This window comes from Hibiscus syriacus, unplaced genomic scaffold, assembly GCF_006381635.1.
Source record: "Hibiscus syriacus cultivar Baekdansim isolate YM2019G1 unplaced genomic scaffold, ASM638163v2 tig00000340_pilon, whole genome shotgun sequence".
Taxonomy (NCBI): Eukaryota; Viridiplantae; Streptophyta; class Magnoliopsida; order Malvales; family Malvaceae; genus Hibiscus; species Hibiscus syriacus.
This window is the reverse complement of record NW_024061783.1, coordinates 954,971-981,900: the sequence shown is the minus strand read 5'-3', so window position 1 is coordinate 981,900 and position 26,930 is coordinate 954,971. Positions and strand designations below refer to the sequence as shown.

The window sequence follows — 26,930 nt, the reverse complement described above, 5'->3', positions numbered from 1 at the left end:
ATTGACTATTAAAAATTACAAAATTATCACTCAACTATTCATTATGTTTCAAACTACTTTTTTTCGTTACAATTTGATGATATTTTAAGTTGAACGTTAGTTTATTGTCTCTGATATGATAAAATATGATCTCAAAATAGTGGTAGAACATAAGTAGGGCTAGTAGGGGCCATGGTCCCCTAAAATTTTAAAAATTATAGTTTAGACCCTTAAATTTTCAAAAAAAATAATTTGACTGCCAAAAAATTTTAAAAATTCAAATTAAACTTTAATTTTTTTAATATTTTTAACTAAATCCTCTCCTATAATTTTAAAAAATTCTTATTAAGCCTCTCAAAATTTTAGTTAGACCTAATATATTTGGAAAAATGTAAACTGAACCCTTCAAATTTTTTAAAAATTTTAATTTAAACTTCTAAATTTTTTAAAGTTTTAAATTGACCCCTAAACTTTATCACCAAGTTCCGCCACTCTCCCAGAATCTCAAACGACTATCATATCCTAGTCATCATGTCAACGTTTGGCTTAGACAACTACCAATTTTTTAACAGAAAATGACGATTTCAGAACATAATGAATAGTCGGGTGACCATTGTGTAACTTTTAATAGTCGATGGACTTAACATAGCAACATTTTATAGTCAAATGACTATTTTGTAACTTTTAATAGTCGATGAACTTAATAAAGTAGTACCCTATAATTGGGAGATCATTTGCATACTTTACCCGAATTTTAAATGAATATAAAAAATGGAAAATATGTAAACGAAAAACCCATTTTTCTTTGCACGAACTAACTTACTTCAGTGGTTAAAAGAATCGTTGTTGTTCCTAGAGGTCATGAATTCGAGTACTAACGATTGCAGCAGGGCGAATGAGCATTCACTGTCGAATGGTTAAGAGTATTTAGAACAAGTACTACTTTATAATCGTATTATTTTAATAAAAAACCATTTTCTTTATTTATTATTAAACTGGAAAAACATAATATTAGTGGTAATATTTTGACTAAAAAGGGGTAAAAAAAGAGAGGCTCCTTTGTATATTAATATACACACGACAAATGCCCACTAGCCGCAAAAGCGGGAGATCTTCGCATGTCACGGGGTTAGCTTTGTTGATTCCTTATTCGGACATCTATTATTATACATCAATTAAAGCTAAAACTTTTACGTAATTAATTATTATTTTTGAAAAAAAATATTAAAATAATAATGGAGGATTTGGTTAAAATCGTATATTATAAGACATTTTTGGTCAATAAAGTTATTTTCTCTTGTTTAAAACTCAATGAAGCAGTTGCTGTGCTTTTACAATTAATCTGGACAAGGGAAGTCCCTGATTTTGAGCATCCATATAATGGTGTAGTTTTTAATTATATTTTACTCATAAATTAAATCCAAAGTAAAAATATGGGTTAATTGCAATATATATCCCTAAAGTATGTCCAGATTCTAATTTGGTCCTCAAAATCAATTCCTCCCGTTGTTTTCTTGTTCGTTTAGGCCAATAAACTGGATATGGGTATGGGTCGGGTCGGATTTTCGGTCCCCGACCCATTCTGAAAATTATAAATCATCCGCTCGACCTGAATCCAACCTGAAAAGTATACACCTTCCACCCAATCCGATTTTTTAAGATAAAGTCTGAACTCAACTTGACTCGAAATAATATATTTATTAAAAATTATTATTATTATTTCAATAAAAATAGAGATTTAGTTGAAATAAAATAATATATATATGAGTATTATTGTAATTATACCTAAATATATAAGTAAAATTATAATTTTTTCGGGTTAGATCGAGTATTTTTCACTCTAAATCAAACCCGACCCGAACATGACATTAAAAAAATCAACCTGACTCAAACTCCTTTTTTTTAAAAAAATCCGATCTAATCGGGTCGGGTCAAAACATGTCGGGTACGGGTAAACACCCATTTGAATTCGGAAATAAGCACATATAAAACACAAATGAAGTCGTAAATGTGTGTATTCCTATTATGCGGACAAATTTGATGTGGCTCTTAAAAATAATATTTATAATTATTTATGTGATAGATAAATATAAGGATTATTGGAGGAGTCCTGCGAAGGGGTGGTACGACGTTTATGGGAGGAGGCCGAGGGGCTGGTTCCGGATAGGCTGAAGTATTTGAGCCATGGCTTGGATATACGGTTTAAGCGTATCTGTAATGCGAAACGTCACACGAGGTATTCACTGGTGCACTTGGAGGCAATTATGTCATCGAAAAGAAGATGGAGGGTTAGGTTTTCGAGATTTGACAAATTTAACATTGCCCTATTAGCGAAACAGGGTTGACGTCTTCTGATGAACCCGTCTTGTCTAGTGGGAAGGGTCCACCGAGCAAAGTATTCCCCTTCGGGAGATTTTACGAGTACTGCTCTTGGATCTTCACCATCGTATGTGTGGCGCAACATCGGCGCGAAAATATATATATATATATATATATATATATAGTGTTGTTTTCTCAATAAACGCCACTATAAATGGACCTGTTGTGACATTTTTCAAAAAACGCCACTATTATTACAGTTTTATTGATAAAACGTCATTATAGATGGATATATCGCGGCGTTTGTTAAAAATACGTCACTATTGTTGCCCCGAAATCGAATATATCTAAAAAATATGAGCCCCTTTATAAGAATTTATACAGTGCCCCGAAAATCCAACCACGAGTCTAGCCATAGGTCTATTGGAGAAGGGTTTACGTTGGAAGGTAGGGTCGGGGCATTCCATTTCTATATGGAACGAAGATGAAAAGGCCAGAATTTGTTTTTTTCTTTACTTTATTCAAAACATGATTTAATTTTTAAGTAAAAGATATATATATATATATATATATATGATCAGACTCGATACAAATATATGAAACAAGTTTCATTTGCATTGTGTAAATTCTTTTAGTTTTGAGCTTTTTTTAGGATGATTGAATGAATGAAAATAACGGGCTGAGATTAGTAGTATAAAATGAGAAGTTATTTACACGAAAAATTAGATAATATCGATAATGTATTTTCACTCATCTAACTGTCTAGAAAATGTATAAAAAAATTACATCAAGTGTAGGTGGATCATAACTATATATAGGGACAAAATCCAATTATATAGTGTAAAATTAAAAAGTTTTATGCCACCTCTGACCTAATTATACCCAAAACAATTTTGCACATCTTTAATATCGTTGGATAAAGAAAAATCAAAGACTAAGATTAACCATATGAAATGAGAAAATATTTACAGGAGAAAATGAGTTAATCTCAAATTTTTTTATTTTTTTTCTCGTCAAACGATCATAAAACGGTGTAAAACTAAAAGTTTAATACTATGTGTAAAACACGAACAAAATCAAAAAAATTATAAAGAGATGAGTATAATAATAATTATTCATAAATATATAAAGATTAGTTGTACTATTATTTTGGATTAGATTAGATCGAGTCAAATAATTTTCACCTTAACCCTAAAATTAAACTTGATCCAATTTGAACTCACTTTTTTTTCCAAAAATAATCATATAAAATTGAATCGAATCAAATTCCGTTATCAAGTCATATCGACTTTAAATAACATTTAGTATACAAATAATAATTAGAATAATAAAATAACTTGAGTAATACGATATTTAATATTGAAAACTCAATTATAATATTTAAAATATGAATTATTATTTAGTGAGATATAAGGCAAAACTTTCGAGATAATGTTCTGAAAGAAATTAATTCACGAGCTAATGCACTCTCAAGATTAATTGCTCAAATAGGGTGAAATCCACAGTGTTGGCCGTAGGTCGCCATGCCTTCCGGGCGACTTAGGAAGGCGACCTTGTAGGTCGCAATGCCTTCCGGGCGACCTTGTAGGTCGCCATGCACTCCGGGCGACCTACCATTGCTCAAACAAAGAGAATGAACGTGTTGCATGGCACATGCACGTCCCAACACATAGGTCGCCATGCCTTCCGGGCGACCTTGTAGGTCGCCATGCACTCCGGGTGACCTACCCTCGCTCGGTTGCCCTCGGATTCCCTCGCATAGCTTGCTCGGTTGCCCTCGGATGCCCTCGCATAGCTCGTTCGGATGGCCTCGGATGCTCTCGGATGACCTCGGATGCTCTCGGATGGCCTCGGTCGGATGGTCTCGGATGCCCAGCGTGTTGGGACGTGCATGGCACATGTAATCTCTTGTAGTTCGCCGGGAAGATATGGCGACCTAGTAGGTCGCCCAGAAGGCATGGCGACCTACGGCCAACACTGTGGATTTCACCTTATTTAAGTAATTAATCTTGGAAGTGTTTTATCTCGTGAATTAATTTTTTTCATAACATTATCTCGAAAATTTTGCCGAGATATAAAGCAACTTACCCTATAATCACTTAATTATACAACACGGCATCGGCGTTTTCATTGCGAATAATGTTTGGGTTCTATTGAAATTGCGGCACCATGCAAATTGCCGACTTTTTCACCGTATCGGGACTCGCACTTTCTTTTATTTCGCTATAAGGACCCAAAGTTTTAAGTATTTAAATAGAATAAATATTTTTCGATAAATTCTAAATCTAATATTAATCATATTTAGATGGGAGAAAAAGAGAAAAATCTAGGGGAGGAATGTGAGTCCTCTTATTGGAAAAATATAAAAAATAAGGGTAAAATACATGAATGGTATCTCGACTATTAAAAGTTACAAAATGATCATCCGATTATATAATATTGTTTTGTTAAGTATCTCGACTATCAAAAGTTACAAAAAAAAATTATGAGATATTTATAAGATTTGTTATATAAATAATAATATAAGGTTTGAGATATTTATAAGATGTGTTATATTTTACCCCCATATATTTTTTAAATTTTTATGAGTAAGACTAATAATAAGTATTTGACTGTAAATTAATAAAAATAGATTTCATAAAAACAATTTGGAAAAAATATTATATTTCCAGTGAAATATAATAGAGATCATAATCTATATAAAATCAATCACTAAACCTAGAAAGTAAAAACTTTATATATATTTATGGCTGGAAGAATATTGAAAACCCTAAAATAATACTAGAATGTACCGTATGAGCTCCGATTTGAGAGTACTCGTATAACCATGGCAGATTCAGAAATATTTTTCACGATGGGAACATATATATTAATGACAGAAAAATTTTGTATGGGACGGGTATAGACAAAATTTAAGAGTGAACACTTTCAATAAAATGAACAACTAACATAAAGAAATTATAATTCCAGGATGAGCACGTGTCCACCCTGAGTTCTACGTGCATATGCCACTGTGTATCATTATCGATCTTTATTTTTCTCATAATTTATCTTTCATCAAATATGTCATATTTTAGATCTTAAAATCGAACCAAACATGATTTTTTTGGTTGCCTATTGGTTTTTAAGGCTTCGTCTTGACTAATCCAGACACACTTGGTTTTGGTGGATAGGTCTCACAACAAAAAATTTTGCATGCACAAAAACTCGAACTCGATAATTACTTAAATTATATCAAACTATTTATTACTTAAACCAATCATCGATATTCAAGTATATCGTAAAGTGTTGAATCATGGCCGACTAGCTTTTAACATGAATGTGATATGGTTGCCATGTGAAAGAAAGCATCTTCGCTTTAAAGGAAAATAACTAAACGAAATGATATTCTCCCAACTAAAAATAAATAAACAAATAAAAGACATGTGCTTATCTACCTAGTAAAGTAGACCATCGAATTCATACCCTTATCCTTCGTATATTCGCATGTATTTTTTATTATTAATTTAGAGTAAATATAATGTAATATTTACTTAGAGATAACTCTTAGTTATATGATATTAAACGCTCATATTTTAATATTTATGATGTTTGGATTTAAAATTTTAAAGAATAACAATTTATTTATGATGTTCGAATTTAAAGCTTTAAAGAACAATAATTTATTTACAATCGAGATAAGAAACTCGTATTTCAAATGAGAGGTACTTTTAGCTCTTTTTTCCCGATTCTTTTGTCAAATTGATCCCTCTAGATCTCTTTAGATTATACCACAATAATTACAAAAAATAATATTATATATATGGCTTGTAAAGAGAAGATGGAAAGGCAAGGAAGGGAAGCAACCAAGGGGCAAACCCTAAGCCATGTGAAGTGGTGCAGCTTTTGTCGGGTCAACCACCGCCAACTCCGACCGAACTGTGGGGTTTCTCCTGTTGTGTTTTCCATTTTCTTTCGTTGTCTTGAATAACCGAATCGAAATCCTTTACGAGTGGCTATGGATGCTCCGGTTGGCCCCTGCACCTTTCTTTCTCCTACCTACGTACGTCCCTCTCGTTGTAAGGACTTACGTACACCGTTTTTCTTTTTCTCGATAGTGTACCGTGCATGGACCTTATCATCACGAAACACAGCATATGCTGCTATAATTGTACATATGTTTCCCGGTGATCTTATTGGAGAGATGACCCCATATCGATGTTTGATTCACCAACAAATCTAAGCTAAAGTCTCATGTTTATCATGGTTGGGAACAAGTGATTGTACTTACTATAACAGCCAGCATATTACAGGTTGACTCAAATTCTGTTTCGTAATTACTTTGATGTAATTATAGTGATGGAATATTATTTGATGATAAATTTATTTAAGTAAAAAAAGTGGTGAGCATAATATATGATTTTATGTTAGAGGATGAACATCTAATTTTTGGATAAATTACGTGTTTAGTATATAAGTTAGTATCTTTAGTCAATTTTAGTATCTAAACTTTTATTTTTTTCAAAATTATACATAAAGTTTAGTTTTTGTTTTATTTTAATATTTCTCTTCAAAATTTAACGTTCTTTTTTGGGGAAAAAATGAAAGTTTAGGTACTAAAACGGACTAAAATTGATAAACGCATCAAGTTTTTAACGGTGGGATAGTAAAATGAAACAAAATTAAACGTTAGGTATGATTTGGAAGATTTTGAAAACTTAAGTACTAAAACGGATCAAAACCGATAATTTATGTACTAAATGTATAGTTTACCCTAAAATTTTAAGAGTAAAGACAGATTATCAATATAGCTGTTGGCTATGTATTGGTGGTAGCTTAATCATACAACATATTTGCATTATTAGTCAATCCAGAAAAGTGGCAGATAAATAGTGTAGAATAGCACCAGTTTAAACAAGTGAGGTCCCATTTTGCTTGCCACCTTTTGTCGGCTCCCAAAAAATTCAGACAATTGCATGCAAATCTCAGAAAAATTATTGTAACCCTTCGTGGGATGATCTCTCAACAGTCAACAGTGGAATGAAACCAGACCAAACCCTATTATGTTTGATCTTTCCTTAGGGTAGACTTTAGGGTTTTAAAGTAATGTCATCTAGAGGTTTATCACAATGCAACAGGCGTCTTCTAGGGTTAAGTGTTCGTTTAGGTAGATTAAAAAAAACACGAGACGTAAAAAACGGTGTTGATTCAAGTAATTAATTTAAATTTTTGTGTATGTAAAAAATTTTCTCTAAAAGACTTAATTATCAAAATCAAATGTAGGATACGAGTCTATTTAAATGAATGGGGATGAAACTTGAGAACCTAGATGGCAAGAAAAGGAGACAAGACATAACTAACACAGCCTTGCTCTTACGCGGTTTTCTTGTCAATCGGATTACAGTTACGGATGATGCGATGTGTGAGAAAAATGGTGTTGTTTTTGGACAATAAATGTTTTGTTTCATGTTACTACAACAACAACAATAAAATCCTATTTTCATATATAATGGGTGTAAGGGGAGGTAGGGTAATAGGTTACTCCAACATCAGGTTGAAAGCAGCTTCTGTAAAAGACCTCCGATAGTCAGAAAATTAAAAATAAAGATATAATGCAATGCATGTAAGTGTTACAAAGAATATAAACCTATATACAGACGCATGCAAGTGTAGATATGGTTTTAGTTAGTTTTTTAGATTTTTTTTTCGTATTTTCTAATGTTTAGTTGATGGAAATATATGGTCAATGTAATTCATTTTTCAGATCAACTGAATTTTTTTTGCATTTTTTAGAAATTGACTTACGGTCTGATTTTTTGTAAGTCATTTTACGAAATTTTCACTTCAAAACGTAAACACTCAAAACATTATATATATATATATATATATATATTTAATATTAATTTTTTATAATTCATTTTACGAACTTTTCACTTCAAATCATAAACACTCAAAACATTATATATATATAATATTAAAATATTATTTTAATATCATTTTATTAAAATATTAATTATTAAATTATATTTATTGATAATTTTTATAATATAATTTTTATATTTTAATAATATATTATAGATTACTAATAAATATAATATTATTTATTAATTTCATAAAAAATAATATTGAATTGTTAAATATTTAAAATACATTCCTTAAAATATAACATAATATTCTTATTTTAATATTATAAGTTTTAATTGTTTAATAATATTATTATTTTAATAATTAATTAATATACTTAATAATATATTATTTTTTATTTTAAAAAATATTTAATACAATTATATTTTTTATTTTAATAAAATATAATAATATTTTTATTTTTATTTAAAATTGTAGATATAATATTTTAATAATAATATTTATATAAATAATATTAGATAAATGATTCTAATATTTGAAAAATATTATTATTATTTTAATAAATAATATTATTTATTACATTTGATGTTTATAATAAAGAAATTTAAAACAAATTACCAATCAATGGAAAATGAATTACACAACATCATCCAGACACTGTAAAATGATTTCCAGAAAATGTAATTCATTTTTCGGAATCTATTTTCCGTGAAACAAATGGACCTTTAAATTGAGTTTTGGTACTTCAAGAATTTTTCATTAAAAAATAGATGTTTAATATTCTTTCCGTTATACTTTTGGTGATCATCTTTAAAAAACCCGTTAAGTGACACGTGTCACGTCCAGACGCCAACTATTATAAAAATATAAAACATTGCAAGCAAGCAAATAGAATGATTGGGATTAATCATAAAATGATGCATGATTGCGCATGGTCAAGGAAGATGCCGATTATTATTGATCATGAAAGAAGGGTATAAAGAGAGGATTAATATCAATTAATCAAAATTAGGAGAGGGATGGGGGACAAGCAAAGGAATAATCTCGATTAGGGTTGTCTTTATTATTATTTTTTGAATTAATCACTGGTACCTGATCTATTGATCGACTAATCTAGATCGGATACTGCAGAAGCGATGATTTGAACCCCTAATCTTACTTAAGATACCTAGTGCCTCATCCCACTAGACCAACGGGTTGTTGATAGGGTTGTCTTTATTAAATGGTGTGCCTTTGATTAACATGTATAAGTTAATCGTGGGGTTAATTAAACAAGCTTTTTGAAGCTGTGAATGTTGTTCATGTAATGCATATACCATAGAACTTGGAATTTATATGCATCTAGAGACATGGACATGCATCCATATTCGATTGATCTTCACCTAACGTTAAACACGAGTCGTGCCCATGGTCCCCAGACAACTAAAATTCAGCATATCCTAGTGAAATCGGAAATGGCGGGGATTCGCCCAACTTTATTTTGCTCATATTTAATTTATTTATTTTAAGCAAAATCTCGGGTTCGAGTCATTATGTATACAAAAAAAATTACTACGAGATTTACCTACCAAATCCAGATGTACGACGCAGGTTGATTTGAATTAGTCATGACGAAACTTTAAAACTGAGAGGTCAACAAAAAAAATGACGTTTTTCAATAATAAACTCTTATTTGACTATTTTAACATTTAAAGTAAATAAATGGTCAAATTATAATAAAAGATAGAATTCCAACAAAAACACTCGATTCAAAACCTTGGTACAGAATTTGACCTAAGATATGTATGGATGTGTGTATTATATATATATATATATATATATATACTCATACACTCAAAACCATGTACAATAAGTCTCTCCCTCTCTACACGTATAGCTGGCTAGTGGGAACACAACACTATCCCTTTGACTAAATGAACCAACCCTTATAAAAGGGTAAATTAATTGTTTAGTACATAAATTATTAGTTTTGGTCTATTTTGGTACCTAAACTTTTAATTTTTTTAAAAATCATACCTAATATTTAGTTTTTTTGTTTCATTTTAGTACTATTGTTCAAAATTTAACATTTTTTTGAAAGTTTAGGTATAAGAATGGAATAAAATTGATAGTTTAGGTACTAAACGCATCAAGTTTTTAACGGTGGGGTATTAAAATTGAAAGTTTAGGTATTTAAATAGATTAAGACTGATAATTTATGTATTAAATGCGTAGTTTACTTCCTATAAAATTGGGTAAACTATGCATTTAGTACCTAAAATATCAATTTTGGTATATTTTACTACTTAAACTTTCAATTTTTTCAAAATCATACCTAACATTTAGTTTTTGTTTCATTTTAATACCCCACCGTCAAAAGCTTAACACGTTTAATACCTAAACTCTCAATTTTGGTCCGTTTTAGTACTTAAACCTTCAAAAAAAATTCTAAAACTTAATGTTAAATTTTTATCATGTACTGAAATGAAACAAAAACTAAACACTAGATATAGTTTTAAAAAATTAAGTATTAGAATATAACAAAACTAATAATTTAAGTACTAAACACATCATCTATCCTATAAAATAACGAGGAAGAACCCTAATAAAGGGCAAAAGCTGAAGCCCTACAGATCAAGGTATAGTATATATTGTGCTGTCAATGGCATGAAAACTATGAATGCTAAAATAAAAAATAAAACCCCATGTTTAGCCAGCAGTATCCATAAACAAAGGAAGCCGATGCATGGTTTTATCGAGATCAGCACTGGCTGCATCAGGTGAACATGTGAGTATAAAACTCATACATGAAACCCTAATCTGCGAACAAGAATCCGAGATTCACGCCATTAAATAACATTTAACACCCTTTTTTAGCAGCAAACTTTGTGTTCTTAATCTTACTGGAATTAGTAATTAATTTAAGTAAATAGAATATAGGGGACAGTAAATATTATTGCTTCCCTGTCGCTCTGACCCATACAAACAATCTCTCTGTTTATTTTTCTGCTTTTCCTTTAAAAAAAATATGTGTTTTATTGTAGAAAATATACAACACAAAATACCATAAGTTTTATATTAATCGGTTAGTTTAAGTAGTAATTAACAACTTGATATGATTTAAATAAATTTTGAGTTTGAATTTTTATGTATATAAAAAATTTTCGTTGAGAAATTCAATCAAAAAAAATTAAGTGTATAACTCGGATCGATTAAATTAGTCAAAACAAAATCTCGATAACATGAACGACAAAAAAAAAAAATACCATAGGCCCACGACGTCACACCGACAATGAATTGTAATAGTAAACAGTAGGTGCACCTCACCTGGTTTCAATGCATTGCTGGAATCTAGTTGGAGTACGTACATTGGTATATTTATTATTTATTACATCACTTCACGTGGGGAGCTATCGTTAAAATAATATACTTGAATATTCGATTAAGTCGAGTAAATTTTTTTAAGGTTAATTTCAATAATTAAGTGATTTATATGATAAATGAATTGTTAATATTTACGTAGATTTTCTGGTTTGAGCAACATATATGTTAGGAGTATGAGCGTTTAATGTAAAAAAATTGATATTTATTTTTAAATACATATTATTTTGTACTTACCCTAAATTTAAAAAAATTAGGTTAACTAGATTGATAAATTTTATTTTATCGTTTAAATTTTAATTGATTTTGATTGGATTCATGAAATTTGAGTTGTTTTATTAAAGTTTTTGTTCAAATTTAATTATAATTATTGTAATATATTATGTTACCAATTGATTTCAATTTAAATAAATTTCTCCAACCATATAAGATATATATATGCTTCTTCGTATTTAATTTCACATGTATAAATAAGATTTATAATATAATTTAATAAATCAAATATTATATAAAATTATAAAAAAAAATTATAATATCATTTTTAAAGAAACGGTTTTGAGGATAAAATATTTACGAGGATATCAAAGACTCGAGAAATAAATTCGAGTTAAATATTTTTTTTAATTTTATAATAGATATGGATTAACATTTAACGTGTAAGATGAACATATACTAAACAAAATTTTATATTCATGTGATACTAATGTTTCAAAACTCCATTATAATTAGGGATGGGCATGAGACCCGAATTTGAGAGTTCTCACCTGACCCGATCGGGTCGAGTTTTTTTAAAATAGGTTCGGGTAGGGTCGGATTTTTTAATGTAATGTTCGGGTTCGGGTTTAGGATTAAAAATAATCGATCCGGCCCGATCCGGAAAAAATAATTATACTTCATATATTTAGGAATAACTACAATAATACTCATCTATACATTTTTTTCCAATTAAATCACTGTTTTTTTTGAATAAAAATAATTTTTATTATTATTTCGGGTCAGGTTGGGTTTTTAAGTTATATACCGGGTCGGGATCGGATCGGATGAAATCTTGTTTCGATCGGATCGGATCTCGGGTGGACCAAAAATTCGACCCAACCCGACTCATACCATCCCTAATTATAACATATTAAACTTTAAAAAAATGAATTTAAAACCTAAATCATAATTCAAACAAGTGATTTGACGATGACAACCGGTGGAAAAAGAAGCGAAGTGGGGGCGGTTGCCGGTGGGGGAAATGAGATGGACTTGCACTGAAGTGCTGGCCTACTTTGCTATCAATCAAATAATACAAAGAGCTCTGGATGTGGGGCTCAAATGGATGGCGCACCCACTCGACGTGGGGGCTTATACACCTCACCGGTGCGTTTATGGTCCTCGTCGACGCATTCGAATTAATGCTCCGCCGGTCTTCACAATAGACGGAGGGGATGGGTGGAAGTAATCATCATCTTTCCTGAAAATTTAAAATTATTATATATTTAATAATTTTTATATATTTTCTATTAAAAATATATTTTCGTTCTCAACTTTTATAAATTTAAAATCATACTTAAAATTTTAAAAATTCAAATTTCACCATTAACATAAATTTATGCGTCCCATGTTAGTAGGTCGGTCCTGCTTATCATTATCCTCGTTCCGTTCCATGTCAATTTGCTCTTTCATTCTTGCTTTTGACTCTTCACTAACATCAATCTCACCGTTATTGCAAGTATTTATTTTAGGATAAACTATGTATTTAATACTTAAACTATTAGTTTTAATCAATTTAATATCTAAATTTTTATTTTTATTTCAAAACATACATAACGTTTAATTTTTATTTCATTTTAGTATCTCGTCGTTAAAAACTTCACGTTTAGTACCTAAACTATCAATTTTGATCCATTTTAGTACCTAAACTTTCATATTTTTTTAAAAATTAACGTTAATTTTAAAATTTGGTACTAAAATAAAACAAAAACTAAACTTTACGTATGCTATTGAAAAAATTAAAAGTTTAAATACTAAACTGGACTAAATATGATAATTTAAATACTAAATGCGTAATTTATCTTTACTTGAACGTCAATACTTCAAAATTATGATACTATAGTATTGTGCATTTTCGTTTGTGAGATTGACATAATAGTTCAGTCTTCTTGTTTTTTTTTGTCGATATCATTCTCTTTCATCACAGTTTGATCGTCGTTTACTAGGGATGGAAAACGGGTATAATTTTGTGGATTCTTCACCGTATTCACTTTAATTGGGGTGGAGATGAGTATAACTTTAGTGGGTAGTGGGCGGGTGTGGATTTAGAAAGTGGTACCCATCACGGGTAGTGGGCGGGTGATGGGTTTGAGACCTTATCCGTCTGCCCTGCATCTGCCCGCCTACTAAGTATCCATTAAATTTTGGACCATTATGAATTTAGATATAATTTTTAAAACTAATTTATAAATCTTAACACTGTATAAGATATAACTTATAATTTAACCAAATATTATGAATAAGTATTGACTGAAATTTGAGATGTGCCAAAGAATAAAAATATTATGTGTTTACCATTTATGTTTATAGGCTTTAATTATGTCTTTTATTATGGTGTTTTATGTACTTTAAAATCTATATTAATACTTAACTCATATAATCTTTGGTTTATTTTGTTATGCTTCTTAATGGACATGTTTTTTTATGTTTGTTGCTTATGTATAACTGAAGGTTGCTGTCAGACGGGTCTAGCCGGGTACGCCTCCAGTTGAGTAGTAGGTGTGGGGATGGATTTGAAAATGTACTCGTATGGGTGGGTGTGGATTTGAAACTTTTTACCCATCATAGATGGTGGGCGAGTGGTGGATTTAAAAATATTAGGTGAGTATGGGGATAGGGGATGGGTATCCACACCCAACCCGCCCGTTTGCCATCCCTATCGTTTACGGTGTGATTAATATTAAAACGTTTCCTTTTTCTTTCTTGTTTTATGTTCTTAGTTTGATTTCTTTGTACTTAATGAAACTCAAACTAAAAGCTTGATTGTATCTTAGTTTAATGTGTAATCTCTACCGTTTAATTAACGTGAAATTGAGATGTATTGATTTTCTCTTCCTTTTAAATCTCCTCGTCATTTGGATATGAAAGATACTAAAAAGGTAATTTACCCAAATATAAAATATAGTGACATTAACTTTGCTCTTTGTCGCGAAAGTGCATATCTTCTGGAACCAAAGTTTAGAACCCAATCTACGTGGGTTGGTTCAAGTGGTAAACAGTTTGATATTGTTTAGTAATGTCTCGAGTTCACGTCTTTATGTATACAAAAAATCTCTGTTGAGAGACTCATCCACCAAAATCAAGTGCACAATGCCAATCGGTTCGGATTAATCAAGATAAAACCTTGAATATGGAGTAAAACCAAAAAAGAGTTTAGAACCCAGCATTTAGAAAGAAAACATAACGTGAATGTGAAAATTATGGGTAATTCTATTGTACGACAACCTTAATATACGGTTAAAGAAAGGTCCTATACGGTTAAGGATAGGTCTCAACCACAGACAAAATTGGCCTAGTAGGCCAGACGGGTAAAACAATTAATCTATTAGACTATCTTTAAAATTAATTTGAAATTTACGGTATTTATTACAGTGACTCGAAATTGTCACATGATAAATTTTAATAAAAAAAATTATTTGAAAAAATTTATCATGTGAGCGTGACGAATTTCTCCTTATTATAACATTTATCGTAAGTCCAAAAATAATTTCAAAGACGAACTAATTCTTTTACTCGTCTAATTTATTGGGTCAATTTTACCCCAACCACGCGATGATAAGAGTGTAAGAACATGTGATATGGGTCAGTATGACCCAAATTATTGAAACCTAGTCGTGTCCTATGAGTCCATACATTTGTTTGGGCATAAGTTCACTTGGTGTCATGATGGCAACTACGGTCATAAAAAAAAATCATATCAGATCAATTTGTTGAATCAAAAAATGAATTATTCATTGATTTAATCATATAATTAGAATTATAAAACAAGATAATCATATAATTAAAAATTGGTATATTGGTAACTTTTACCCTTGTAGTAGACAATTTATCATTTTCGTACCAATTTAACCCTCGAAGTCGTTTAATTGCATCATTTTATACCTCACCCTCAATTTAAAACCCTATATCATAAACCCTAAAATATAACCCTATAACTTTTAAACCCTAAACTATAACTTAGGGTTTTAAGTTAGGGATAAAATATAGAATGATGTAATTAATCAACTTTGAGGACTAAATTGATGTGAAAATACGATAGAGACAAAAGTGATAAATTAGATCTATTACATGGGCAAAGGTAACCCTTAAACCTTACAAATTAATACAAAAATACGATAGAGACAAAAATGATAAATTAGAGCTAAACAACATCGTTTCGGTGAGTAACATAGGAGAGAGAGTAAAGTTCAATGACTCATGGTATAATTTACCCTTTTTCCTTCTCTTATTCATTTTCTCTCAGCCTGTCACCACGTTATTTTCATTTTGACCACCGTTGACCGTCGTAGATGGTGGTCGTTCAGTCCCAAATTTCATGGATCGGTTCGTCTCGACCCCCTATGTCCTAATCTAGTGGTTGTTTCACCAGAAAATGTCCTAAAACTCATGAACTTGGATTTAAAAGTTTTTGGTTTCCTCACTTTTAATATCAAATTCGTAGAATTCGAAGCAAGTTCTGACAAAAATGGAGGTTGGATTCAGACTCAAGATGTCGAGGAGAAGCGACCCATCTTAATTTAGGACCGAATGACCACAATCTACGACGATCGATAGTGGCCGATCAATGGTGTCCGGTGGTGGCATGGCCACCTTCTATTTTTATTTTATTTTTTAATTATTTTATATTAAATATTAATAAAAAATGCCACGCCATCAACTGTTAGAAAGAAAATGGTCGAGTGAGTAAAATGATTCGATTGTAAAGTTCAATGAGCAAATTGACCAAATTAAAAGTCGGGTGAGAAAAATAAGAGATAATGTATAGTTCAATGAAAAACGGTGTCATTTACCATATAAAAGATATTGGTATTATTTACTGACAAATAGACAAATAAATAAACTTTCTGTGGTCACAAACTTTGTTATAAATTGTACCAAAAGTTATTGAACTATACTTTTTTTTGAATAGCTATTGAAATATATTCAAATGATCATTTTAGTCACTAGGTTTTAAAAATTATACATCATCATTAATTTTTTCAAAATAATATAAAATAATCATAATTTGAATATTATAGGTTTTAAAAATTATACAACATCATTAATTTTTTTCAAAATAATATAAAATAATCATAATTTGAATATTATAAAACAATCATTAAATTTATTAAGCTTTTACGTTTATTATAACATAATAGTGGTCAAATCGATCATCTGAACATATTTTAAGGACCTTTTATGTGCTTTAACCATCTCTGCTTACAGCATCTCTACTTTTCGCATCTTTTTGATTTGGTTTCTTTGGAAAGTATTTTAGCAGTCTTTTTACTCTAAAACCTTCATCACTCAGTAGGGGTTTAAACGAGCCGAGTCGAGCTCGCGTATTGCTGAGCTTGACTCGACTCGAAAACTCTGAAATTAAGCTCGACTTGACTCGAAAACTCGCGAGTTTAAAATTTTTAAGCTCGACTCGAACTCGAAATCCTGAACTGAAGTTTGTAAGCATCTCGAAAAGGCTCAAAATGAAAAAAAATCTTAAACTTAACTAGATTGAAGCCTCAAACTCAAACTCGAATATGAATCTTAAATACATAAAAGTCTTACTGTATTTTTTTAAAAAAAAAATCAACACTTAAATGTTAATATTATTAATAATTTATTTTTTTAAAAACAAAATCTTAATATATTATATTTTCAAGCTGCTCACGAGCTTTTTAAGTTAAGTATCAAGCAGTTCGTTTCGGCTCGTTAAGAATTCGAGTCGAGTTCATTCGATCCAAGTATTTATCGATGTTTGATCGAGTTGATCAAAAGTATCCATATCCCTGAGATTGGCAATGCATTTTATCATTTCTTCTTCGGGTTTTCGATCGATGGGAAGCTAAATTTCGAGTTTAGGTTCCTTTGTTTTTTTTTTCTTTTCATTTTGGTCCCCATCCCACAGTCCCACTTTACCTACTCTTAGCTAACCAAAACCCAAGTTAATTAATCTTTTTTTTTCACTAATCCTCGCCTTTTCTTTTTGAATAAAATACAAATTTGATCACTTAATTTTCTTTTTTTTACATCTCTTTTAGTCATTAAAATTTTAGAAAAATTTCAATCTAACAACTGAACTCTTTAATTAATCTCATTTTGATCACTCTATTACTAAATAATTAATGATGTCATGACATATAAAGAGATAAATAAATTCCTTTACCGTGATTTTAGAGTCAAATATTGAGTGTTTGAATTGTTTATACGGTAGATAAGCATAAGCGTTCTCGAATTAATTTTCAAGGCTTTGTTTAGTTTTGGTGGGTAAGTCTCATAGAATGAATTTTTTGCACCCATAGGAGAAGAACTCAAACTCGAGACTTATTTAAGTGATATCATGATGCTTATCACTTGAACCAACTCAGTTGATAATTAATCTAATATTTCATATATAAATACTCTTATCCATTTGACAGTAAACATAAATCACCTTACTGAAGTCGATAGTACTGAAATTTGTGATCTATAGAAACAACAATAATTCCTTTAACTATAGAGGTAATTGGTTGTTACTGTTTTGTTTGTTTTTTTAGACGGTTGTTGGACCCAACAAATATATAATATTTATATTTTATATGTTTTCCACAACCTTGAAACCCTAAGAATTAAGATCGTTTAATATATATATATATATATATATATATATATATATAAACATCATATCAACTACATAAAAATAATAATTATTCCTAAAATGCCACCACAACCAGCCATCGTTACAGCACAACAGCTTGAGCTTTTGTCCTACACTTGCATGATTCATCCCATAACCTAACGACGTTGCCGTTTAACGCCGACAAATCCTGATGACGGTACCACCCCGTTTCCCCGTTCCTCAACTTCAACACTCCTTCCCAGCTCTCCCACCATTCGTTACAGTCGCCGCCACCGCCGTCACTCCGTCCCGTTACCCTCACTCCACCATCGTCGACGTCTACGTCACTCTCTTCTCCGTCATCGTCGAAATAAACAGTCAGCTTAAACTTCCCTCTGGTCACCACTTCTCCTCTGCAAACTAACGGCGAAACGCTCGTATCCACGACCGAAGATGAAGGGGTCGGCTGCTCGCTATCGGGTTCGGGAACCGGTGGAGACTCGTCGGAAATGGACGTCGACGGTTTCGGGTCGTTGCTTTGAACATACCCTGATGAAACGACGGCTCCGGCGGCTGCTCTGATCTTCCAGAAACTAAGCGCAGCCGTGACAACAGCGATCCACGTCCAGAGATTATTGCCAACCGTGAAAATCCCAAAGCTTACATAGTTAAATGCTAAAGATTCGATTGGAGAATCCAACAACTGATTCATTTTGGTTCTGTAAAAAGAAAAACAATCTGCCTGTTACGTATAAATGGTGAGATTCATGGGCTAGATGAATGAAAATATAAGGGTTAAACGGAGAGCAAGTTGAGGGTTGAAGGAGATGCCCAGAATCTGAGAGGAAAGATGCTAATTTGCTAAGATAAACCATCCAGTTGCTTGCATATTCCTTTTTTATACTCTTTTGAATTTGTTGTTTTTTTATTTATTAAAGGGTAAATTGTATATTCAGTATTTAAACTATTAATTTTGGTCCGTTTTAATATCTAAACTTTCATTTTTTTCAAAAATATACCTAAAGTTTAGTTTTTGTTTCATTTTAGTATCCATTCAAAATTTAACGTTAAGTTTTTAAAAAATTGAAAGTTTAGGTACTAAAACAGGTCAAAACTGATATTTTAGGTACTAAAATTTTTAATGGTGGGGTACTAAAATGAAACAAAAATTAAATATTAGGTATAGTTTGAAAAATTGAAAGTTTAGGAGTTAAAACAGATCAAAATTGATAGTTTAGGTACTACATGCATTGTTTACCCTTATTAAAACTAGTGGCGCTTGTGAGATTTAATATTTATCGTCTCTTGCCCTTCTTGTAAAACTGACCATTGGTGTGAATTGCATTAGAATATAAGTGGATTTTGGTTTATAAAATGGTTTAATTTGTTACTAGTCCTTGTGCTTTTTAATTTATTTTTTAAAAGGTGTAACACTAAAAAATTTCATTAATATTTAATAAAATAATCACTCTAACTTTTATTTTTTTAAGTAATTTATCCCTTAATATTTATTTCTTATCAAAATAACCAATTTTAAAGGAAAACTATTAGTTGAGTTGATGTAGGAATGAGCATGAAATTCAGACATAAATAGTTATAATAGGACTCTATAGACTACAAGATTGAGTTTTTTTTTTAAATGGATTCAAATTGAGTTAAATATTTTTAAAAGATTAGGTCGGGTTAAATTTAAGATTAGGATAAAAGATCTTCGACCTAATCTGAGATAATAGTATATTTATCTATTATATATTTGTGTTGGATCAAGTGTTTATTCTAAAATTAAGTTGGGTAAATTACAAATTTCATCAATAAACCTTATTATTAGTAGATTTATTAAGGATCCAGGGTGGGCATATGCCTACTTTGAAATTGGAATTTTCTTCAGATAATTATATATTTTAATAGTTGTGCCCACATTATATAAAGATTTTATGTGATTAATATATATGTGTGCCCACCTTGAAAAATATTTTTGGATCAGTCACTAAATTTTACTCTCTTTCCTATTTTGCTCACTGATCTTTAAAAAATTCAATTTCCTCACTTAGCTTAATACATTTAGCTTTTATGGTTACTCCGCCATTAAATAGTTAACAGCGTTAAATCGATGCCGCTTTTAAAAAAATAAAATTTTCACCAAAACAACATCATTTTGTATCTATATAAAAGCCCATTATAACGTTGTTAGTGAGAAAACGACTGAGTGAAAAAATCCAATATATTAAGTTTAATAATAAAATTGAAAAAAATTAAAGTAAAATGAGTGAAATAGGAGAACTAGTAAAGTTTAGTTACCAGATTTGTAAGTTACCCTACGAAGATATGTGGCATGTGGGGATATATGAATGGTGGTTAAAGAATACACTGCGTCACGTTTAAAAATATATATTTTACGCAGTTCAAAAAATGAGTGGGTGAGGTGTGCCAACAAACCAACAACAAAAACTATATTATTATATACATTTAAGGCATTTAATATAACTATATATTATAAAAAAAACAATCGTTTACAGAGGTTTTTAGTTAAGTGAGATCGATCATCAGGGACGAAGTCAGGATTAGAAATTGACAGAGATTGAAATATTAATTTTTTTAAGAAATATATAATGGTTTATTAGGTATTTAAACTTAAAATTCAAAAGACAATGTCTAATTTATCTAATATTTAATCTTATAATGACCTAAATTGTTATTAAACCAAAACATCGAGAACATTGGATTATCATTCTTTAATTCGGCTCCTACTTAATTAAATTTTTAATAAAGTTTTATTTTTTAATTTGAATATTTATTTTTACATGAATTCAAATATTGTTAAATCAAAATCTATCGAACATTATTTTTTTAATAGGGATTGGAGTCCCCTTTTGACCCCAAGAGAACTCCTCCCATGTGGATTATAATAAAATCATATTTTAGAAACAAAATTAAAATTTCTTTAAAATTGTACTTAGATTTTGGACTCAAAATTCAAATAAATTGACATGATTAAATTTATTCAATTGATAATTAATTTCAGGACATTTTTATTTATTATGTTTAGGTAAAGTATTAAGGGGGTGTTTGGTTCAAGGATTGTGGGATTCCCATGGGATGGAAATCCCACATTCCCATGTTTGGTTGGCCGAGAATCTCATTCATGGTAATGTTTTATTACCAATAGTAGATTTTTTGGGGTATATTACCGGGAATGTCATTACCTCCCTTCCCTTAGGTATTGTAACATTATCAGCATTTTAGATTAAAATACCCTTAAATTATTATTATTTTTTCAAAAATATCATTCTTCTGTTATTGAATAATAAAAATTATACGAATGTTAAATTACAAATTTATCCTTAAATTATTTTAGATTTACAAAAAAAAAATCTATAATTAAAATTTTATATAAAGTTCAGGGGTTAATTTTTTTTTACTATTTCATTAAACTTTTTCTATATTTTTAATTTTGTAAAAAAATTATATAAATATTATGAATTTAATTTTTTAAAGAAAATATATAAATATTTTACAATTTGTAATATTATACAAATATATAATAAGGACAATTTGGTCAAATATATATTCAAATAATCTTTTATTCCTTTAACCAAACACGGTAATCTTATATTCTTGTTAAACCAACCAAACACAAAATACAACATTCTCAATAATCTTATTTCCTGATAATCTTTTATTCTCACTGGTAATCTTAAATTCCGTAAACCAAACGTACCTAAATTGTACAAGGAATTGCTGGGTCAAGTGTGAAGAAATATGTGGTACTTTTGCTAAGAAGGCCACGCTATTCACATGCATGCCCTACCTTTTAGGCCATACTTTCAATTTTCTAGAACTTTTAAAAAATATATTAATTATTTTAATCATTAAAATTAACGATAGGTTAATAGAAATATCTAAGATGAAATGATATTAATAACAAGAGGATTGATGCATAATGTTTTAAAATTTAAAAATTAATTTAAAATAAAAGTCGTAGTTCAAACACTGTGAAATTATAATATATTTTAGTGGGTCTAGAACTTATGACCTAAGAGACAATGAGGGAACAAAGATGAGCAGTTTAACTATCCGACCAAATGTATTTTCTCATAGACTTCTTGTGTTGGAATAGAAGGATTCATCACTAATGTATAATAGAGGTGGCAAATGGATCATTCAGATCGGATTTGGGTTGGGTCATTTCGGGTCTAGATTATATTTGGTTTAATTTTATTTGAGTCAAATCGGATTTGGTTCGGATTTAGTTCGGGTGTATGCTAAATTGGGTCCGGTCGGGTCAATTTTCAGGTCGAATGACTATTAGATTGGTCGATTTTCGGATCGGATCGATTGATTTTCGATTTGAGTCAGCATTTAGCTCATGTCAATTTGGATTGAATTAGTTATGAATATAATTAATTATATATAGAATTATTGATATATTCTTGTAAAAATATGTCTTTTTGTTTATTAATCTTATCATTTAGGGTTAATTCGATTATAAGTCTAACCAAATATATATATATATTCGGTTCAAATTGCTTTCGATTCGGATAAATTTCATATCGGGTTAAATTCGGTTTGGCTTGCTTTTTTATTAGGATTAAATTAAGTTCGGGTTGTTTTTGTTCGGGTTATTTTTGATTCGGGTTGCTTTAGATTCAGGTTAATTTCAGTTTGGGTTGATTTCGATTTGGGTCAAATTGGATGTGAGTCCATATCGGGTCAACTAAATTTTGGATCGGGTATGATTCAAATCGGGCTTGATTTGAGTTTCGAAACGAATTTGATCATCATGTTCAGATTAATATCGGATATTGGGTCAAGTAAATCAATTTAGATAATTGGGTTTGGGTCAAGTTTACAAGGTCTAATGTATAATCACTTTTTTTACTAATCAAATATTGTAGCCTAGTTTAGATTTATTGTTAATTATAAGAGTAAAGTAGAGAAACGATGTATCGGTTATAGGTACTGTTTTGTTGAGTCCATTGACTATAAAAAGTTATAAAATAGTCTTTTGATTATAAAATATTATTTTATTGAGTACTATGTCTATTAAAAGTTATAAAATGGTCACTCGACTATTCATATGTTCCAAACTCATCATATTCTATTAAAAAATTGACGACCTTATGAGTTAAACGTTAACATGTTGACTAAGACATGATAAAATTTGATCTCAACTTTGAGATGTATTTTGTGGATCGAGTCTTCGTTTACATTATGTCATTAAGCCAATGCTTGAAACATTAAACCGTTGAGTCAATGCTTAAAAGTAACGACGATGCCAATAGACATAATTAAAAATATAATTTTATCGTATCTAATTAGTAGGTTAACGTACAACTCAAATGATTTAATTTTTTAAAAACAATGATGAGGTTGGAACATATGAATAGTCGGATGACGATTTTATAGCTTTTAAAAATAGAGGAACTCAACAAAGAAACGCCCCATAGTTAGTGAATCGTTTTATATTTTTTAGTAGTTAAGAGACTCAACAAAGTAACGTCCTAGTCGGAGGATCATTTGTGTACTTTATCCTAATTATAATCGTAATTATGAACTTTACAAAATTATAATTATATACTACTTAAATTAATTTAATTTAAAAAATAAAGATATTTTGAGTTGAACACAGTCAAATAGTTGAGGGATTTAACAAAACAACACTCCATAATCGAATGATCATTTTATAATTTTTAATAATCGAAAAACTTAATAAAGTAACCTCCTATAATCGGTACCTTTGCGTTCTTTACCCTTTAATTTAAGGATAACTAATATCTGATTAGCTGAAAATAGTGATCGGAAATCCATTGAAATGGACACCGTGTTGCATTTAGATGGTAAGGGAAAAAGATAGAAGAAACCACAAAATCAAAAGACCAGAAAACTCCAACCTCCGACACAGTCGCTTTACCGGAAGCAAATGTTCCTCCGACAATCAATGAAACATTCCCAAATAATCAAAACCCAGACCACCAACAACAACTACCAACTTCCATTTCACTGACCATTATTTTGTCTTTTTGGCGTTTGTTCTTCGGTTAAAACGACGACCATCTTCAGGTAAGAATCTCTCCTTCTTTTTTTACTTTTTTGGGTTCAAACGCCAGATTCAGCAATGGACAATCAAGGCGGCAGCGAGTCCGGCGGAACCCGGCAGTTCATCAGGCTCAATGAAATCCTCGAAAAGTGGCATCCGGACTCGCCGGAAGAAAATCACGGTGTTTTCTCACCGGAGATTAAGGCGAGGCTAAACACCTCATGTGTTATGATTCCGACGAGGATAGCTGCCACGGTCTAGAACCACGGCCGGATGTGCCAAAGGGGTATTTGGCGGTTTACGTGGGGATGGAGCTGCGGAGGTTTATAATCCCGACGAGATACCTCAGCCACCCCATCTTCACTATCCTGCTGCAGAAGGCGGAGGAGGAATTCGGGTACGGCCACAACAGCAGACTTACTCTTCCATGTGAAATCGAGACGTTCAAGTATCTCCTTAAATGTATAGAGAACGATCCTAAGGATCATCACCCTCATGCCAACTCCGTTCCCAAACAGGTTCTTATTTCTTCTTTAACCTATGCGGCACCGATTTAAATACCAGTCCGCGACCATAATCATATTTGTGATATAGTGGTAGCAGCGTCGTCTGTGATCGTTATTGTATGATCACGATACTCGTAATCACCATAATAACATCCATGTATCTATCATTATGATAAAAATAATGTAATCGAAGATAAAAGTTCAGGTACTAAAATAGATCGAAATTGATAGTTTAGGCACTAGACACGTAATTTACCTGTATAATTTTATATTTTTAAAAATTTAAATATAATTATATAAGAATTCTCATCTTAACCTGAATCACTGCACTATTTATCAAAATGGAACTATTTCATGCTTCTATAAGAAATATAGGCAAGAATGTTTACCAAAATTTATACTGTCAAAATATATTAGCCGCTAATATAATGATTTAATCTTTCAAAAATGGTTAACTACACTATTGATCATTTATGCTTGTGTTTTGTCCACTTTTTTTCACTGATTTTAAAAAACATAATATATGGTCACTTTCGTTTTTTAACTAAGACGTGGTCACCACGTGTTAACTGTCATTAAATATTTTGATATAATCACATATTTGGTCCTAGAGGTGTTCAGAATTTCGATTAACGATAAAACCAACCGAACCAAAAAAAAATTTCTTTAATCGGTCGGTTAATGGTTAGTGATTTTATCAAAGTTTGATTATCGATTAATTCGGTTTTCGGTTAATTAAACGAATTAACCAAAATTTTTAAATATTTAATATGTTATTTATATTATTTATATATTAATAGTTTTAGGAGTGTTTAAATTTTGGTTTTAATCAAATTAATCGATCGAATTAGCTAAAATTATTAAATATTTAATATATAATATATAATATTTAAAATTTTGGTTAATTTTGTTAATAGACCGATTAACCAAACTTTATTCGATTCAATTAATTATTTTTGAAAAAAATTTGATTCAGTTAACAGTTAAAGTGAAAAAAAATCAGTTAATGAAATTTTGAAGTTCGATTTAGTCAGTTAACCGAATCGACCGATTGAACACCCCTAGTTGGTCCCTATTATTTACATATTCTCTCAATTTAATCTTACTTTTAATAAATTAATTTTTTTATAGGATTGTATTTTTAAAAAAACTTCAGATTTAGTCGGATTAAAATCAAATTTAGAGTGAAAAATCTTTTATCCAACCAAAGATAAGCATATATTTATCCTTTATATAATTTGTATAATTATAATAATATATCTTTCACTATATATTTTTAAAGATAAAGTACATAAATTGTCCTCGACAATAGGATAATATTTTATTGAGTCCATTGACTACTAAAAGTTACAAAATGATCCCTTGATTATAGGAAGTTACTTTATTGAGTCCCTCAACTATTAAAAGTTACAAAATGGTCACTCGACAATTCATTATGTTCCAAACTTGTCATTTTTCGTTAAAAATTTAACGGTCGTATAAGTTGGACATTAACATGTTAATTGAAATATGATAGTCATTTGAGATCATAAGATCATATTTTATCACATCTCAGTCAACAGGTTAATCTATAGCTCAGATTATCGTTAAAATTTTAATGGAAAAGAACGAATTTAGAACATAATTAATAGTTAGGTAACCGACTAAAAATCCGACAAGATTGGATCCAATCAATCACCATATCTAGTTGGTTGGTTGACGTACGGACCGAAAGGCGTAAGCTAATCTGTCTTACATAACTGAAAACAGAAGCCAACTTCCCTCCAAATCCAATTACAATTTATTGGGTAAACTACACGTTTGATAACTGAATTTTACTCTATTCTATTTTACTCATCGTACTTTCAATTTTTTCAAATTACTCAGAGAACTTTATAGATTAAACTTTTTGCTCACTTCATCATTAAATAATTAACAATGTTATGACGTGGTCGTATTTTAATCAAAACGACATCATTTTAGTCTAAAATTTAATTTTTTAGGAATTTAAAATAGTGTCGTTTTGATGTAAGTTGACATGTCTTAATGTCGTTTAATTATTTAACTTGGAATGGCA

At 30.3% G+C, this 26,930-nt stretch overlaps 1 protein-coding gene across 1 annotated transcript; it reads right to left on the bottom strand.

Moving 5' to 3' along the window:
• Positions 1-1,684: 1,684 nt before the first annotated feature.
• On the bottom strand, positions 1,685-19,061 carry LOC120193103. The gene is made up of 2 exons (XM_039195737.1): positions 18,419-19,061; positions 1,685-1,700 (listed from the first exon to the last, which is right to left on the bottom strand). The coding sequence occupies exon 1, from the start codon at positions 19,041-19,043 to the stop codon at positions 18,453-18,455; it is 591 nt and encodes a 196-aa protein (XP_039051668.1). The 5' UTR covers positions 19,044-19,061; the 3' UTR covers positions 1,685-1,700; positions 18,419-18,452.
• Positions 19,062-26,930: the final 7,869 nt, after the last annotated feature.